This window comes from Cyprinus carpio, chromosome A23 (assembly GCF_018340385.1).
Source record: "Cyprinus carpio isolate SPL01 chromosome A23, ASM1834038v1, whole genome shotgun sequence".
Lineage (NCBI taxonomy): Eukaryota > Metazoa > Chordata > Actinopteri > Cypriniformes > Cyprinidae > Cyprinus > Cyprinus carpio.
Window position 1 is genome coordinate 6,472,641 of NC_056594.1, and position 20,806 is coordinate 6,493,446.

A 20,806-nucleotide genomic window follows, 5' to 3' on the forward strand; every position below is an offset into this window, starting at 1 on the left:
TCAGATATTTATGGAAACTTCATCATGAAGGTCCTCTTTCCATTTTTAACTTGTTATGAGTTCAAGGATGCGAAGTCTGTATGTTTTGGAGGGTTTTTTTATGGAATACTAATTATCTATGAAACTGTGGTCGTGGCCGATATTATATTTTGTATTATGACGTACATTTGAGTGAAACAGACTATTAAAAAAGAAATTAAAAAATGTAGACCAGGACTTGTTTCAATCCATCGATTGATGATTGGATGGAGGCAGATCTGAATGTGAGCATGCAGTCGACTGTAAGAAAGTTTAAGAGGAATAAATGATTGGAGAAGTTCAGCATACATCAGAAGATTGAGTTTTGACATTTCGATGAGAAATTATCAAGGTAAAAAAAAAAAAATTGGGTGAATTTTCATTTTAAGTAATGGTGCATATATTTTGATGTCAAAAACATGACATATTGACTCAAATTGTAAAGAAATGGTTTTAGATAATTTACCAAACAATCCAGAAAAATAAAATGGCTTCTGCATTTAATTAACGTTTGATGTGGAAAATATGGTTATATTGTCAATACTGTCATTTAATTTTAAATACTAGAGTTTTTTTATAATAATAATGTAAAATTTAACATTTTAATATTTCATGGAATAATGTTGCTATACTACACTTTTGAAATTACATGTCAAAATCTGACAGCGTTGACACGGCAAGGAAAAACACATTTTGTGAGAAAAAAACAACAACTGTTTAACAGATTAAACAAAACCAATTCGTTGGCATATGAAGTTGTTTAAAGCCGTGTATTCTGTGTTGTCCCAGTGAAAAATCTGTGTAACTGTATGAGAAAAGTTCTGGGATGACTGAAGTAGTGCAAAAGCATTAAACTGCCCATAAAAGTCTTTTACAACTATTATTTTATTATTTGAACTATTGACTGTTATTTTACGGAGGGGCCAGCTTCATAAACACATGTTAAACCTTTACTCAGATCAAGAAAAAAAACAAGAGTTCAAGCTGACACAATGTTTAAACAATGTAGGCTACTCACTGTGTATCCAGTGCAACAGCAACATAACAACAACAAAGCAAAAGGCAGCGTATTATAAACTAAACAGCACACATTATGAGCAGTCATAATTATCGGTGTGAAATGCACATTTATCAGAAAACAAACTCACCAACTGAAACGTGCACAGAAATATAAGGGTGCACCGTCCGCTGCAGCAGCCCATTGTGTTAAAGCTTGAAAATGAGATCCTGATTATATGAGTCTATCAGCAAAAAAATCCTAAACAAACACAGAGAAGCGCGTGAGTCTCCGTTCCCATCGTTTCCAGCGGCGCTCGGTGAAACGCGCGCGGCAGAGTGAAGCTGATCACGGGCTGCGAGTGTGTGAGAGACTGAGTGAAGTGCGAAGAAAAAGGCAGAAGAAGAAGAAGGGGGTAGACGGGGCAAGAGGGAGGGGTGGGGTAGCAGGCAGAGGGGTGTATGTAAATCACAATGGCTTGTTCTCACACACACGGACACAGGCTGCGTGTGGTGCGTGTGTTGTCCCTTCGAACCCAAGAAAAAGCGGACAAATGACCCAAGAGCCACAGCATTCCTGAAATAAAAACTTAAACCGAGCAAGGGCTGGTTGTCTGGTTTAATCTGGTTTCCCAGACTGGCCAGTCAGCTGGTTGGCCAACTGATAGCATTGCCTGACCATCATGAAAGTGACCAAACCCCTCTAAATCCAGCCAAAATCCAGCAAACAAGCATAGAAACCATATCCAGAGACCACATCCCTGTCGAAACAAACAAACACATAAACTATGCTGCTCTTAACTGGTTTAAGATGGTCTCCCAGGCTAAGAAGCTGGAAGTGCCCAAGACCCCTCTAAAACAAGAGCTCCTATAACAACACTGCAGTAGCCTATACTGTACAGGATAAAATATAACTTTGATTGATTTATTTTATTGTATTGTATTATTATTTATTTTTTATCGTGTGTGGAGTGATAAATAGCTTTGGCTGAGATATTTGTACCGTCACGAATGTTGGAATGCAGTTTGTATCTCCAGTTAGATGTGAATTAAAGCGTGTAGTCCGTGATTTTTAGTTTGAAGGAACTAATGTACGGCTCATTGAGGTCTATTATTAAATCCGAGGCGCCATCTGCTGGCCGCGTCTCAAAGCTACATTCAACCTCATTTTTTGAGATGGAAGCTGGTGTAAATTGGTGTTATTTGTCACTTCATTTTTCACACTAAAATAACAAACACAGTCATCATCCAACATCAAACACACTAGCAAAAAAAATACCTCACTAACTATTTTTTTTTTTTTTTTTACTGTTTATAAGGTTTTCTTTGGTTGACATTTAAATCTACTGTATGAAAATGAGCTATTATACAAATAAATGAGGAAATGCAGTCATAATGTGGGATTTTATTTAGTCTAATTTTCTATTGCAATTATGCAAACACAAATGAGGACTGTGGGGCAATGTACATAATGACAAACATAGCATTTTTATCAATTGAACTTTAAATGTTCAGTCTGTTCAGAGAGACACTCTATTGACTGTACTGAAATGTTCAGCTGCCTAAAGCTATATTGCTCTTTCCCCCTTTATATTCAGATCCATAATTACTGACATGATAAACAAGGACTTCCATTGCCAGACCTATGTAAATAACACACATATATTAATGATGAAGTTAATGCTGATAATATCACTTGTTCTTTGCCAGCTCTTGTCTTCTATCGTGACAGCTGTGGCTCTGTCTGTGCTGATTCATTATAGAAAAGCAGTTAAAAGCGGTTCCTCCCCCGTGCTGCTCGGCTCCCTCCTCTCTGAACATGAAGAAGAGTGATGAATCTTTTACAGGTTGAGCCTGTAATGCCACGGAACACTTCACTTCTCATTACATCACTGTAGCCCCTGCTTCCTCTCTTAAAAGCTTCCCTTCTCCCTGTCACACACACACACAAACACACCCATGCACACACACACACACACACAAACACTGCTATAAATAGTTTTTGGGGATATTTTTAGATGAGAGAACTGCAGGTACTTTTCTTTGAAGAACATTATTTTTCTGTATATATTTAATTTGTACGAAGATTTTTAATAATTTTGGCTTGCAAAGACATTTGTGCACTTTGTTTGTTTGTTTGTTGTCATTTTTTATTTATTTCAGTTGTAATACTTTATTTTGTTTTGTATTGCAAAAAATGATTCTCTTGTAAATATTTAATTTTAAGATTATTTAAGAATATTAATAATGACTAAAATTTGATAAGACATCTGTTGACTATTGTTTGTTTGTTTGTTTTTGGTTTGTTTTAGTATGTTTTCATTGAAGAATATTATTTGGTAATTATATTATTTAATAAAACTGACAATGTTTTGCAAAATTTGATGAGATATTTGTACACTTTATTTGTTTATTTTATTTGTCTGTTTCTTTGTTATCATATTGTATTTATTTCTGTTTTATTAATTCGTTTTATTTTATACATTTTTGTTTTGTTTAAGTTTGTTTTCTTTAAAAATATTCCTTTGTAAACATTTAATTTTATTGTACAAAGATTATTAATTTTAACAATGGCTTGCAAAATTTGGTGAGACATTTGTGGTTTAATTATTTATGTATTGATTTGTTTGTTATCATTTTTGTTATCATTGTTTATTTCTAAGTTTATATGTTTATTTTTGTTTTGTATTAGTTTGTTTTCTTTGAAGAACATTACTCTTTTAAATATTAAAATTTTAATGTACAAAGATTGTTTAATAATATTAACAATAACTTGCAAATTTTGGTGAGGTGTTTGTGCTTTATTTATTTGTTTGTTTGTTTGTTCATTCATTTTTATTTGTTTAAATTTTATTTATACATTTTTGGTTTGTTGTCGTATGTTTTTCTATTCCTTTGTGAAGTGATTTGTTAGCTTTACTTTCAAACACCTCAGCATTGTCTCTGCACAGCTTCTTGCTTGCTTGCTCTGCTGGTCCCTGTAATGTAGGTAAAACATGACCCACACAAACACCAGCAATGGAAACAAGGTCACACTGGGCTTTATCAGTAAGAGTATCTGATGGGATCCTAGGGGTCTACTTCTCAGCACCTCCCTCCAGTTAAAGTGTGTTGATGTGTGCTCTTCTAAAAGGAGGATCAGGCCTTTGTATTGTACACTTTTCAAACCGCAAGACCTAATGCAGACTGACAGACCAGTTAGCAGACGAGACCTGAGCCAGATGTAAATAAGGACCACAATCAGACTCCAACAAAGACAGAGGAGTATAAAACCTGCCTACACATACACACACACACACACACACACACACACACACACACACACACACACAACAACACACACACACACGAGAGCACTCTGAGAAAGTGAGTTCCTCATTGATTGTTTTGGTGTAGACCCACAGTCATAAAAGACCTGTGATACAGTAAGGGGTTGACTATATCTGGGCCAACTCTAAACACAGCCATGTCTATTTTAGTGGATGTTGCCCAAATATGAATCACCACTATCTGTGCATTTAAAAATATTAGAAATAATTATTTTAAATAAGCATGAGAATCTGATATAATCCAGAGGAAATAATATAAAAATGATTTAAAAAATAATTATTATTTTTAAATGCTATTTAGATATCAACTTAGGTATCAAAACATCACGACTTACAAGTTGCTTTAGAAAATAAGCACATTGCTCCTTAGTCTTACCCACTTACTTGTACTGATTAATGCTGTAATTACATCAAAGCATGAACACTTATGTAAAGTGTGGCAGCTATTATTTGATTAAAACTATTGATTTTTACAGTGCACAATACAAGAAAGTGTTATATAGTCCAGTGGAGGCAGTGCAATATAATACAACTTTATTAACCCCAGAGGTGCGATTTAGTTTCAGGCATACACTAAAGCAGACACTGAGACACGCAAGTGAAGAGCTAAAAGCCATATAGTAAGAGTAAGAGAGATAATTATTAATAAATAAAATAATGTCCTATGAAATACACAGCGTTATGTACAATGAGATATAATATTTAATATAGAGACACGATATTTAATTCAATGTTAAATATGCAATAATGTAAAGAGGAACGATAACCAGAACCAGAATAAGAACAATATAGGCAAATATAGTGTTATGTTCAAAAGTTCTGGTCCTCAAATCCTGTGAATAGTCAGCCTGTATTAGTGATGGGATCTCTTTCTGCAGGTTACATCGCCAGGAGGTGGCGACTGTAAATGAGTAATTTAATCATTTGCTCAACCCGTTACATTTAAGAAACGCACATATGACTTTTGATCGAGTCATTGGTCAGAACATGATGTTATAAGTATTAAACTTAATGTTAAATCTGAAATGTAAGTATGAAGGAGACCAGTGCATGATGTTGATGTAAAGGCTATATGGGTTAAACTGCACAATGGGAACCGTGAATGAATAAATGAATGAATAACTTGAAGGGTTTATACAAAACATCAAATATTTGGTTTAACCTACAGATATTGTAAATAATGAATTTTATGAAATTACAAACGTGTGACAACTTGACATTGATGAAACATTCAGTTCACAAAGTGAACATCGAGCTTACCTACTTTGGCCTGAATGTTTGTTTGCTTATTTATTGTTTGTATATTAGAAAAAAATATATAATAGGCCATATATATAACATTAAGGTATGTACGTTCGGAGGTTTAAAGGTTTATGGTTTGTTTTGAAATAGGTTTTTGAATAGCTAAATCAACACAGAGAACCAGAGAAAACACATTTGCGTAATTAGACTTTCAATGCCAAACCATATCTACAGTAGTGTGATGCCGCTCCTGTGACAACTAGCCCCGCACCACCCAACATTTGAACCTAATCAATGTAAATCTTAAATCTTTCAGAACTGGGCCGAATTTATTTTCCAATGGGCGGCCCAATCGCGTTAGTGATGAATAGCATCATTTTTCCATTGGGTGGCGCTGCTCGGGCTCGCGCAGATGGAGGGATGAGTCTCATCACATGGTCCATATGCCCGGAGAAAGTGAGCGATCATCGCAGCCTCTGCGCTCTCGAAACTCAATCAGAGTAGGCGGCCGTGCGCGCGCTCCACAGCAGATGAACTGAGAGCAGCAGACCAGCCATGATGCTCAGCCTGCAGCGGTGTGCGCCGGAGCAGAGCTGAGGAGCTGTGATCATGCCGGAGAAGCGCGCACAGTAGGCTAGAAGTCTTCTCGCTGAGGATGGCACGGATGCTGCGCGCCGCATCTCTCTCTCTGGCTCTGTGAAACAGCGCACGGTAAGCGCGCTTCATCTTCCCTCACTCACCATGCCATCAAATGTTGAACTTTTGTCTGCCATTTGAAGACGTTTCGTGTGTTCGGCTCGGTGGTTTGTTGATCAGAACTTTATGAGACTTATTAGGCGTGTCACTTTATATAACTATCGTTCTGTATAGCCTTAATGTGCTGTTTGGTTACAGACACCAGACAAAAGCAGCCTCAGTCAGTCTAAAACACGATTAGGGCTGTGCTGAGATCTTTTTCAGTAGACTGGAGACCATTGAATGGTATTCTGAGCTCTTATTGATTCTGTATTTTCTTGAGGGGGTGTTGAAGAGGAAGATCCAGTGCTGAGAGTAAATTAATAAGGTAAAGATGGGTTAAAGTGTGTCCTGAATGAGCGTTCAAAGTGAAATTTGGCTTGTCCTCTTCTACCTCTTCTACTTCTACCTAAAAGTACCACGGTACAACCTATTCTTCTGGGCATCCTATCATGGTTCTATCAAGCCTGTTTTGGGACATGTACTATATACTACTGTAATCTGTTGGATATGTTGCATGGTATATGTTTTTGGGATGGGACAACAACACCATGACTGTATGTACATTTATTGATATGTACATAAAATGTACATTTAATATAAATATGTGCCTTGTGGCACCATACCTTACAAAAATTATTTTGGCAGTACCATGGTACAGTGATTGTAATACTATTGTACTTTGAAATATTTTATGCTTATTTCATTATAAATAATGGTATCCACACTACATCCAAGAATACCATGGTAGTACATATCTAAAAACCATTGTAGTTCTATTCTACATATTTTTTTTCACATCTTCTAGTACCATGGTGTGTACAGTATCACTAGTACTAATATTTAATAGTATTAATATCTTTATTACTGTACCAATGCATTTTTTTTGTAAGGGATGCTATTTCATGTAGTTAATATCATTACAGTGTGTTTAGTTTATTTTTTGCACCTGTGATGAAGCAGCATCTTTCAAAGTGTTTTGGGAGAGCAATTAATTGTGTGATCTCTAAGTGTTAAGTTATTCCTCCTGGCCCAGCGGGATAGACTTTATTCAAGCAAGAAAGTGCCTTAACACCAACAGCTTATGCCCCCCAGTGCAAGCTGACCGACAAACTGCACGAGTCTGTCCAATACAGTGAATATGGATGAATGAAATCCTCTTACACTGCAGCTCAAATTCACTGTGTGTGAGTGTATGAGAGAGATATGCTCTCTACTGAGGGCTTAGTGACTGATGAACTGTCTTTTGCACCTGATGTCAACTGTGTTGATTTAAGCAGCACAATTATGAGTCAAATGTCATAAGCAGAGAAAAATATTTGTACATTTCAGAATTAGGTTTCAGGATTATACAAGCTTGTCTAAAGCGCTAGGACAGAAATCACCCATTCACATGTCTATTTTTGGTCAGTTTAGTCAAGTCACACGTAAATGTACAGATAATTTACTTTAAATTTGTCATAATCCACCCACCCTTACTGTATGTCACTCAGAACTCAAAAACTCACAGCTATTTTCCCGTAGAACACAAAGAATTATTATCAAAATCAATCTGATGAATTATCAAAGCTGATGATGATCACTGGTTGTCAAGTTCAGTTGCAAATAATATGATTTATTAAATAATGATTTGTTGTGAAATACAAACAACAACAGCAATATATGATATAATAATAATTATTACTACTACCACTATTATTATTATTATTATTATTATTATTATTAATAATAATAATAATATATTATAGTTTTTGGTATTTCACAAGAAATTGTACTTATTTAATAAAAATAATAAATTTATTATTATTATTATTTATAATATAAAAACAAAAATATTTTAAAATAATATTAATATTAATAGTAGTTATTATTATTATTATTATTATCATATTGTTTGTTTTTTTGTATTTCACAAGAAATCAGTTTTTTGTATAATAATTTATTAAATAAATTATGATAATTTATTAAATAATTTATTTAATAATAATTTATTTATTAAATCAAAATTATTATTATTATTATTATTATTATTTGTATTTCACATAGGGCACCACGTAAACCAGGACTGCCACTGGCACCCCCTCCAAAAAAATCTATTGATTAATAAATAAATAAATAAATAAAAGGAGCATGAAGGCTCTGATTTTACTAGAACCATCTTTCTTTCTTTTGCACACATATGCAGTCAAGCCCACATATAAACATGAAACATGGCAAGACCCTTTAAGGGCCCACTGGCAGCTTTCTTCAGTTTTTTGCTGGACTCTTATATATTAAACATGTCACATCCTTACAGACAGTCAACAGTGGCTGCATTTTAACCACATGACCCAAGTCTGTGTTGTGTGACGTGAGAGATAGTCATGCTGTCACAGCAGGATGCAGAAACTTACTCACTGTGGGTTCAGCTAAGTGTTTGAAAGATGCACGAATGGGTCAGTTTGTACGCAATATATGCATTTGGTGTAGACACTCTCTCACATGTTAAGGTTTAATCCCGTTGATGTCAAAGTAGATTATGCAAAGTTCAGGCAAGTAACTCATATACCGTCTGATCTCAAGAGAAGAGCTGAGAGAGAGGAGAGGAGAGAGAAGAGAAGAGAGAGAGAGATATACACCTCTGTATCTTAAGACAGATATGAGCTGAGAGAGAGAGAGAGAGAGAGAGAGAGAGAGAGAGAGAGAGAGAGAGAGAGAGAGAGAGGGGAAAATGAATTGTCCCTATGGATTAGAGTGGAATATGTGTGACGGAGGGTAGAGGGAGGGTTTAGGGCACCAGACGCACTGAGTGTATGAAAATCCCTTAATAATTAACACTACCCAGGCCACGAGGATAGAGGAAGGGTACAAACGGATGGAAACCCACTGCGTACGTGACAGTTACGTAGAGTGGTCAACATGTTAGCTAGAACAAATGAATTTTACTGAGAACTGCTGTTTAAACTCCCAAAATTAATTCATCTTAAAGAGATAGTACTGTAGACCAAAAATTAAAACCTCATGTTGTTTTAAACCTATACCAAAAATAAAAACCTCATATATTTTAGAAACCTCTAATACATACATTCTTCTGTGGAACATAAAAAAATATATTTTGAGAGATGTCTTATTTATTTATTTATTTATTTATTTATTTACTTACTTATGTCTGTCTGTCTGTCTGTCTATCTGTCTATTCATTTACTTTTGGTCCATGTGGAAGTCAAATGGTCACCAAAACAGCTTGGTTAACATTTTTCAAAAAATATTTTTGTGTGTGTGTGTTAGAAAGAATGCATACAGGTTTGGAATGACATGAGGTTTTAATTTTTTGATAAACTACTCCTTGAACTAACTCTTATTCAATGAATAATTTTATTATTCTTGATGGTTCTTGAGTGTACTACACTGTTGAGACATCCAAACAAAAAAACAATAATAACCTTAAACATTTTTTATTTTGTAAGTTTTAGTAATTTTGCTTTTGTATATATTTTTTTTTTTTGCATTTTTTACTTTTCATGTTATTTATCATTTATCATCATATTTCATAATTGTTATATATTTACTAGTTATTCTTATATATATATATATAAAACAACTAAACAAATATAAATTTTTTAATTTACATAACAATTAAAAATTAATAATACTGTAATATATGTTTTTTATTTGACTTAACATTTATTAATGGTTTTAGTTTTAGTTTTAGTTAACTGTAATAACCCTGGAGTAAATCATGACAAAATTATTATTTTTGGGAGAACTATCCCTTTAAATGATCTATGATAATGTTTATCAGAAAGGCAGTAATCACATATTTAGGATTTTAGAGGTCCTTGTTTATGAATAAAGCATTGAAAAGCGCCTTAGCGGTGTGTCCCCTCTAATGTCTAAGGCAGTTATGACCTTGCTATTAATAATTTAGAACCATGATAAAAGCATCTAAAGCTGAAATAATTATTTGTTTTAGGGTCTATAGAACAACATTAAATCAAAATTGATCTTTATGCATGCTTCTGGTCTTATTGGGAATAATTTGTGACATTATTTTAAAAAGAAAAATGTCTTCATAAATGTAGACCTGTTGTTAAATGGGAGTAAAATGTGTTGAATGATGCTTCTTTACTCTTGTTTTTAAAAAACCAGGTTTCTATTCAGCACCAAAAAGCATTCCACAAGCAAAAGAACCCTTATGTGGTGCCATTAATAATCCATTTTTCATAAGAGCCTATTGGTTTCTGGGTTTTTAGAGCACCAGTACACCGATGGTTTTCTTTTTGAAACTTTTGAAACCTGTGGTATCAGGCCAAAAAAACCTTTTTTTGGTTCTAAAGGAAGCTTTATTTCGAAGAGAGCAAAAGTGTTGTTATTCACAGCTGAACAAGAGAGCGACCCGCATGCGTTTGGTTCACTGACATCATCTTCTGTCTGCCGGGTGGAGAGGCGGTGACCCAAGGAACAGCCTCTCGTTGCATCGAGGCTGACAGAAAGTGAGATTCATGTTGCTATTCCTCTCATCCAGGCAGACAGGAACCCCCCTCGCTCTCGATTTCTCATCACTGGCTATCATATGGTCAGGAAATAGGAGTGGGCTGCACCAAACTCAATAGGCATTTAAGCACTTAGGAGTATTTCGGGGCCTGTTGTGATACGCATTAGACTAACAGGCTTCATCCATAACACTACACAATATTGATTCATTTCCTCAGGGCGAAGGGCATAATAGCCTTTATCTATTTTCTCTCCTTATCACCCTTGTTGCCTAATCACTTTGACTGTTTGCTGCCATTAAAGTGCTTTAAATGCCAACACCATAATCTCCGAAGGGTAGAAAACTCTGTCAGTAAAAGGATTTGGGGTGTGTATTTGACATCACTGATGTATCAGCAAGATGGATTTAGTAACATTTCACTCTGTGAAAGAGGTCACTTAAGCCACCGGTTTTGTGTTTATAATTGATAGTTCTTACTTCTGAATCAGATGTCTGTTGTCATGTTGCTGCATATCATGACTATTAATCAGAAGAGGAAACGGTGAACTTGCGTAGAGACAGACAGGACGCTGGGTTTTCCCCAGTCCGGCTGAAGGAACTTTTGTAAATGGTCACAGCTAATGCGTATTGACCTATTTCTTTCTGAGGATGGTCTGAGATCAGCTTTCCATGTCCTCTTTTGGCCCCCGCTGAGTCCTGGTTTCTGTAGCTCACTATGGTAGTGCGCAACAGGAAAAGTGCAGCGTGCCTGTGAGCTGCAGAGCATCCGCCTAGAAAACGCAGCAAACTCAGCCATAGATCTGAGAGAGAGGTTAAAGTGAAAGAGAGGAAGAGATTTTGGGGTTGTGGAACATAGCTGACTAGGCCAAAAACTTGGTTTTGCTTCAAGGCAGAAATTGCACAAGTGGCGACTCAACGCCGATACCAAAATTGGACAAAATATAAACCAAAATGTCATTCACACTGAACATTGTAATGTATCAATATAAAATATATAATATTCAGATATAATATAAATAAAATAATAATTAAATAGTACAATAAATAAATAATTCACTTGCTTACGCATTTACGTAAGCATTTGCAAATGTATCACAAAAGCATGTTTCTGTTTTTCTGTGGCAGCAACAAAGTAACTTAAAGATGGTGACATGAAAACAAATTAATAAAAACTTAATCAAAAAAAAATCTGAACAATCGAATAAAAAAAAAAAAAATTTAACATACAGATGACAACTTCGTCAAAAAAATCCCTGTACAAACGGATCAGCATTAAAGTCAAGTCAAGTCAAGTCATCTTTATTTATATAGCGCTTTAAACAAAAAAGATTGCGTCAAAGCAACTGAACAACATTAATTAGGAAAACAGTGTCAATAATACAAAATGACAGTTAAAGGCAGTTCATCATTGAATTCAGTGATGTCATCATGCAGCTCAGTTCTGTTTAAATAATCTGTGCAATAATTTGCAATCAAGTCATATATCGCTGTAAATGAATGTCCCCAACTAAGCAAGCCAGATGCGACAGCGGCAAGGAACCAAAACTCCATCAGTGACAGAATGGAGAAAAAAAAACCTTGGGAAAACCAGGCTCAGTTGTCAGTTCTCTCCTCTGACCAGACGAAACCAGCAGTAATGGCTGCAGCAAAGTCAGGTTGTGCAGAAGAATCATCTGTTTCCTGTGGTCTTGTCCCGGTGGTCGTCTGAGACAAGGTCTTTACAGGGGATCTGTATCTGGGGCTCTAGTCCTGGTCTCCGCTGTCTTCCAGGGCTGTAGTCCTTTCTAGATGCTGATCCACCATCTGGGCTGGATACATACTGGATCCGGGTGATTGCAGTGACCCCTCTGACTTGGATACAGACTGGATCTGGTGGCCACGGTGACCTCGGAATAAGAGAGAAACAGACTAATATGACGTAGATGCCATTCTTAATGATGTAGCAAGTACATCGGGTGTTATGGGAAGTGTTCCCGGTCCGGTACCTATTAATGCATAAAGAAAAATCCTTTAACGGATTTGGATATTAGAAGTGTATTAGTATGTTGTGTAAGCCAGGTTAAAGAGTGGGTCTTAATCTAGATTAAACTGCAAGAGTGTGTCTGCCTCCCGAACAATGTTAGGTAGGTTATTCCAGAGTTTGGGCGCTAAATAGGAGAAGGATCTGCCACCCGCAGTTGACTTTAATATTCTAGGCATTAAAGACTAAAAACGCTGTATTATTCATGCCAGGCCAGTAGATGGCGATGTCACTTTCTAAAGAAACACTACACGCCTGTGCACACGGGTGCAGTCATGACCTTGACCAAATTCTGAGTATAGGACACCATAATTGGACACACGTCACTTTCTCTTTCACATACCTGTAGACTGAACACGTAATACGCATGATGTCACAGCCCAAAAAAATTTGCGTCATATGAATTAAACACACAAAACAATACAATATAAAAAACGCCTTCAAAAGTTTGCGTTTTCAGGCCCCCAAAACATCATTGCCACAAAAACAAATTCGAAAAAAAGAATGAAATGCCTAAAATGTTTCAGTTTTTAGTTGAAAACGGTGTCGTGTGAACGCCCCCTAATGGTGCTTTCAAGTCCTCCTGGGAAGTTTGTATTTATGAGTTGGGAAGACATAATTATGATGCCAGATGTGTTCAAGTGATTTTGGTAAGAACAAGATGTACCTTCTCTACATAAACTCTATACATCTACAATTGATGAATAAAGGCGGCACACTGGGTGAGTTTTTATTTTTTTTACGGTTTTATTCGATTATGAAGGTGCTGTAAATTTACATATTTACAAATTTACATACACATATTTTCTATCATAATTGTACAATACGATGAAATTTTGTACATGCAACTTAAATAATTATATTATAAAATTGTAAAAATCAAATAAAGACGGGGGGGGGGGGGGGGTTGAAGAATCTTATATATTATTATTGGGCTGCTCAGCTGAGGGCTATGGCTGCTTGGCTTGGTATTGATAAAGAGGCAGAATGGGTAAATATTGAACAGAACACACTTCCTGGAGTTCCTCTGACAGTTCTGCCATTCATGGATTTTCAAGCACAGAAAAAATTTATGGATACAGCATACTGTCAAAATTTGGTCCACCATACAAAATAAGTTTAGAGGAGTAATAGCCTTATCACGTGCAATACCGATTAAAGGTAAGCCAGATTTTCTTCCTTCTATATGGGATAGTGTCTTTAGTAGATGGGAAGAGAATGGTTTAAAGTTAGTTTATCAATTTTTTGATGGGGAGACCATAAGATCTTTTTCTCAATTATGTGATAGGTTTAAGTTAAAATCTAATGATTTCTTTAGATATTTACAATTACAACATTATATCACAAATTATAAACATTGGGACATAATCAAAAGAGCTCGGATCAGTTCAGTAAATCTCACTTATTTGTACAACATAAACTACATGAATGTGCACGAACCTACTGTGACAGAATGGACACAAAGACTGAAACAGATATATATATATATATATATTTGAGAAAATGACCGTGGACTTGCAGATAAAATCTATTATATATATATATATATATATATATATATATATTATATATATATATTTGAGAAAATGACCGCGGACTTGCAGTTAAAATCTGACTTTTTTCAACAGAAGTGGGCACTTATTGAAACATATTTGGTTGAAGGAAATAGCTCTAATATATATTAATGTTTGAACCATGCAGATAATTTGCCGGTATGTGGTGCATTTACTGAATTGCTGTGAGGGACTTTTGTATTTATTTTTAATTTAGTGTTTTTTTTTTGTTTGTTTGTTTTCTTAATGTTTATTTATTAATTCATTTACTTTTTGTGTATTAATATTGAAAGTAAAAGTTACGTAACAGTGTTTTGTATAAAAAAAAGTACAGTTAAAAAAATGTAAAATCACTAATTTTTACAGATTCACCATTAATAGTTGCTGCATTCATTGCGTTTCCTCACTGACATGGACCCAACTCTGGGCCTAAAGAAAATCCTGAGAATCTTTCTGACACAACTTGATCGCACCATAACTAAGTAGCTTAAATCGGTGAATCTAACATATATTTATTAATTGTGTTATAAATTGTGGTCTTTTGTAACACAATGATACATGAGACCAAATTTGAGTTGCTCTAAGCATTTGCATCAACATACTTGCCTAGAATATGTTTCCAGGTTTCCTTATATCATGCACAGAATTGTGCAGAAAGACATGCACCTTTGTTCATTTGTTGTACTTGGATTATCCCTACACGTCCCACAATGCACTGCTAAATTGGAATAGGCCCAAATCGAGTAACTGACAGAATTACTGGATCAGCTTGGTAATTTCAGTCAGTTTAGCAGATCCAGTCTGTTTCTGGAAACCCAGCAGTCTGCAGGGAAGGCATACATTAAGTTGACCCCATTCATTTCACCACTGTATTACTACAGTATATAAGATGTTCCGCTTACTGCTGCCTACAAAAACAACAGGATGTATGACTTAAAAACAGACTATGAATAAATCAAGTGTCGGGTTTCTATTTTGTAATGAAAATGCAGTTGAATGAAACCGTGCAGACCGAGATCAAGACGTTGCAATGTTTATTTATAGTTTATTTACAATCACAATCTCGGTGCCGTTGCCTTGGCAAACGGCAACAGCATCCTTATCAAAACAACACCTACATGTTGTTGCGAGTCGCAACAGTCTGCAGTTTGCCAGGAGGTGAAAGAGTAAGATGGAGTGTGGTAGGAAATCAGTTGTGGTAGTTCAAAGAATTTGTGGTCTTACAAATGAAGAAACACACGTTGATGCGCAGGAAAACGCTCACACACACCCTTGCTGTGCTGTCCTCTTTTACCAGTGTGTCATATGAAGCAACTGCAGATACCAGTGCAAGTCTATTTTTAGCAAGTGCCTGCAAGACGCAAAGACATATGTTAAAATGCCGCTCAGCGGAATAGCAGTGTTAGCTATCTTTGCTTTTTTTTGTACTATCATTAACGAGACATGAATGTTCCATATAGCACAATATTTTGAATAGTAAGAGGAATGTTTTTTATGAAATGTGCCTGTTTTTATGCATTCGCAGATTGTGCAGACTGGGGGGTTTGACTGCTAATGACACTTTTCATGAATAGTGTACAAGTTGGTGTCCTTTTACTTTTTTAATAAGCATTAGAAGCACAAATTCTATGTTTTCTGTTGTAATAGCTATTAGATATGGTAGGCGAACTACTGTGTAACACAAAATTAAGCTTGCATAAACTGTAGATGTTAAACACATTACATTTCTGTGCTACTTTAAAATGTTGATTCTGGTCTCCTAGAAGTCTTGACCTGTATCCATCAAATAAAATAAATGCCATTTGGATTAATATTCAGTGCCGTGTTATTTTTGTATTGCTTATATACTGCGCTGAAAAGAAGAAATGGTGTAGGACTTTGAAACAATTTTCACTCAGAAATCGCTAGTAAATTTTATAAATAATAATAAATAAATATAGCTGAAAGCAGCAATTAAGTGGCCAAGCACTACAGAAGCAAGCAAGGTAGCATCAGACCAACTGCTGCAATGAGTAATTGAAGCCATTTTAAGATGATTTAGTAAAAATGCCTAAAAAATCTTTAAAACAACCATTAGTAATATGATTTAAAGGGTTATCACTTTTGACCAGTAGGTGGCGCTGTTATTAAATCGATGTGGCATGGTCAGGGTGAGGTGACAATGGCAGACACAAAATTTGGTGTCAATATGTCAAAGCTTTGCAGAGATACAGCCTCAGACTCAGTTTGGCATCATTCTAGCTAATTCGTTGATGCATTAAACAATATATTCGTAATCGTATATCAACACGAAATCCATACATTTTTGCCAGCATGGTGTGTACATGATCGGATTCGAATTTGTTGAAAATCGGACCAACTGTCTAGGAGGAGTTTGAAAAAGTTGGCTTTCAAAGAAAATCAAAATAGCGGACAAGAAGCCTGGCCAACTATGGCAACATTGGTATCTATAGCTGGGTTTCCATCAGCCAGCTTTTATGCACATTTTAAAGTATTGCATCAGAATCGAGTGATGGAAATACTGAATTTCGAATAAAAATGCCTTAATTCGCAAAAAGGTTTTTACGCTCGCTTGAGGTGGTTTTTGACTCTTAAAAAGGGTTCAAGTGAATAATGGGGATGATGGAAATGCATTTTGTGAATAAATTCCTCCAAGGGCATAAAAAAGTAATGTGACTTTGCGCTATGGGACGGTAAATCTTAATTAACCGATCTTGTTCCACAGCATCTAAAATGTTGTTATGGTCACTCGGAAATGACGGAAATGTCTGTCATCAAAGTATTTCTCTATAATTGCCTCCTAGAACTGTTAAACGACTGCGTTCCCAAACAGCAGCATCCACAATAACCGCATTCATTGTGTTTCGTCTGCTCGTTCTGAGGTGCAAGTAATTCATTATATAGGATAATTATTATATTCAGTAGCTTCTCCTACTTTTCTTAGTGATGTATATTGCCAGTTTATCAGGAAGTGATGATTTTGTTCTCTTTGACTCGTTGGATGGCTTGTTCGCAAATGTTTTGTTGTGATATTCCAATTTTGCGCATAAGTTAAATTTGCCACTTTGGATGGAAACTCGGCTAATGTTCTTGGCTTGACCCAAGTTATCTAATAAGACCAGTCTCATGACAATAAGCTAAATAAATCAAAAGCTATAAGTATTTAAAAAAAAAAAAATCATTATAACTGTCTTGAAACCATGGTGCCGAGTTTCATAATGGTATACCAATGCATTCATAAAACATTGAATTTTATATCAGAGTGCTGTATTGTAGTTATAAAATACAGCATTTTACTACAAAATTCAAAATGGCTGATGGGCAAAATGGCCGATATGGGAAAATCAGATATCATTTGACTTGACATGAAGCCCTGAATCTAATGTGATCCATGATTTTTGGACAAAATGTTCAGCAGTTATAAGCAAAAATAGGCATTTTTCCTATCTCCTGATCATCTGGTGGCGCTACGCTGAAACTGCAGGTAGCATCAGGTTATGGTTATTATAACACACAACAAGTTTGGTCTCAATACGCTAAAGCATTAAATTAACATTTTCAGTTAATGGTTATTCATAATTTTTTTGTTATTTTATTTAATTTTGTGCTTTTGTCATATTTATTAGTTTAAAATATTAAAGCAACAACATGTAACTTTTGCTCACGGTTCCCCCACGTGGTTGATAAGCACAACTGTCTGTTACCATCGTAAAATACTGTCACAGTATAAGCTTGTTATATAAGTATAATACAGGGCAATACCTGTGGATTTTTTGACTAAGCTGACGGAACTGGCGAATGGAGAAACCTCGTTTGGAAACCATGTCCACCGACCAGGTAAAGTAGCCCGAGTTACACTATGTTCTACAAATATTATGACATATTTTTATTTTTATTTTTTTATTTTAATTAAAAACTACAATGACAAAAAGAACTATAGTACGTTTGCCTAGATTTTTTGCTCGCATAGTTTGTATGTAGCATTGTTTGCAAAGGGTGTAATTTGTATAATAGAATAGAATGTTGTCCGCATAATCATGTAGCCATAATGTCCATAATAGCCTATACATCGGGCATTGCGCTGCCATGGCATTGGTTTTGAGACTTGCGTATTAGATCATTTCGACTTATAGTTGGCTGTTGGCTAACTCCACCCAGGCTACGAGTAGAATATGTGATGTATGCCGTAAAGCAGGTCGCACTCTTCCACTGGCAGGGGATAGGCGGGGCTGTGTGTACTGTCCCAAACACGAAACTTACAGAGTGTGGTTCTAGCGGCTCGCAGGCTACTCAGGCAGCAGTGGCAGTAGAATTCGTCTAGTTAAGAGGTGTTCTACCACTGAAATAATTTTAAAGACATTATTTTAAGGTAAAAAAAACTACATAGTGTTGCTTTAAAGTATATATATATATTTATTTGTTTCAGTTTTAATTGTACCAATTTTACTTCAACTTACATGTATTTACTTCAGTTATTTTTTTATCTTATATTTACATTTTATTCCAGTTTTATTTTAATTACTGAAAAACTAAAACTACCAATTTAGTTTTACTTAACAATGAAAACACTGATATTCAGTGCACTATAGTTAAAAATAAATAAATTAAATATTAGTTCATTTTAGGTACCAAAAATCTTCAGTAATATTTAGCTGTGGCCCACATTTTCTATACAGCTGTTACCTCATGATTTCATACCTTACAAAAAAGTCTAACATTTAAAATTGCGTAACCCAAGAAGTGACATAATTTGGATCCTATCTACATCATGGTAGGAAGAATTTTTTTTTTTTTTTTTTTTTTTACAAATATTGCAGTGTTGACCACAGCATTGCTCAAACATTTTCTTTATTTTATTGGTAAATCTAAGTTTATTATTATCTATAAACCAGGTTTTTCTCCCAAAATTAGCTAGACCTTTCTGAGTGACATCTTAAGCGGCTAAATTGGCAACCATCACTTATTCTTTTACTAGTGTCCATTTAATTTTAATGTATATTTAATGTTTACTGCCAGAAAATGACAAAATCACAACAAATCCTAACATAAACCAGGAAGTTTTAATAATAATTTTAAGAATGAATAGAAAATAAAACAGCTCATAAAATATTTAGCTTGACCACTTGTGAACAATCAACATTTCATGGTGGTTAAGCACCTCTTGTAAGTATTCTTTTTTATTTATTTATTTTTTTTTTTTTGCAGTCATATTTTACACCCTATTCATGGAATGAGCCTAATACAGCTGCTAGGTATTAAACTCTCAAAAGAAAGCTCTTTTATTCCCCAGTATAGCAGGTGAGGCTTTTGCTAAAGTGATTGGAGGATGAGAGAGCTCTATTTCGGGAGTTTTCTTTGTTGAATTAATTTTGCTTATATATGCATGCACCTCCACATGAAAGCATCCCGCGGTCCCTGGTGGAACTGATGAGTTGTGGAATGAGAGGAGTTTTAGCTCTTTCTTTCTCGCTCACGCTCACTCTCTCTGTCTGATTCACTTCTCTCACATCTTCTGTTCTTTCTACCCATTTTTCCTTCTCTCTTTCTTTGCAGATGAATGGAAAAGTCACTAAAGTGTTTATTCCCAGCACGATTGTGTTTTATTGAACGTGACGAATAGATTTGTGTCGGATCGATTTCTCTGATCAATAGGTAGAGTGTTCTGAGAACTACAGAGGACTCTAATGAGATTGTTAGTAACCCAATTAGCTGCAAAAACCAGCTTATGAATTATGCAGACTGTTATGCTTGCCTGCCATATCAAAATAAACTAAACACATTATTATCAACCTGATTAGTGGTGAGCAAGGTCAGTGAATGTCAGTCTTCATTAATAGTTTCATGACTTCGAATTTAGCTCGACCTTAATAATTTTTTGAGCTAAACAATAGATTCTGTCTTTCCAGTCAATGACTTTACATCACATGTAAGAAGGGAAGTTATGAATCAAATTGATAGACACTTTGATTTGAAATAGACATGACCTTTAATATCTAATGCTCTTCGCTAAAATAGAAAGGAGGCATGTTCGCACTGAATTAATTACAATGGATTATTGGCTTATTCCAACACATTTAGTGCCTACTTTTGCGGAAATGCAGTTCATTACAGTGAATAAGACGAGGTTTTGTGACTATTTAGCATGCATTCATCTCAGAGTGAGAAAAGAGGTTAAGGAAAGATGGATGGACAGATGAGTGGTTGGTCAGATTCGACTGGGAATACATTTTTCAGAACTCTGTCAGGCGTAAACCTGCCCTGGCTTTCAAGCTGCATAAAATCAATGAGTGCACCATTAACCTACGCTTGCACCGGTCCACTCCCCATAGTTCTGACTGCATGCAAACACCTCACACTGCTGTGAAAAAGACAAACAGATCAAGAGCAGTTTATGTACTGTACTGTATAGAAACAATATACAGTAGAAGGAAGTCAGAGA

General features: G+C 35.4%; 2 protein-coding genes across 3 annotated transcripts in view; one reads left to right on the forward strand and one right to left on the reverse strand.

Moving 5' to 3' along the window:
• The window catches only part of LOC109072629 (sodium/potassium-transporting ATPase subunit beta-1-interacting protein 3), a 61,932-nt gene extending 60,268 nt beyond the window's left edge, over window positions 1-1,664 (reverse strand). The window contains exon 1 of one of the 2 annotated variants that reach the window (XM_042712780.1): window positions 1,167-1,664. In XM_042712780.1, the coding sequence (XP_042568714.1) occupies window positions 1,167-1,220 (54 nt within the window). In that variant the 5' untranslated portion in view covers window positions 1,221-1,664. The remainder of the gene's footprint in view (window positions 1-1,166) is intronic. The other variant, XM_042712781.1, reaches the window with a different exon arrangement.
• Window positions 1,665-5,995: 4,331 nt separating this feature from the next.
• The window catches only part of LOC109095959, a 46,511-nt gene continuing 31,700 nt past the window's right edge, over window positions 5,996-20,806 (forward strand). The window contains exon 1 of the mRNA XM_042712782.1: window positions 5,996-6,296. The gene's annotated coding sequence lies outside the window, so the exon portion shown is untranslated. The remainder of the gene's footprint in view (window positions 6,297-20,806) is intronic.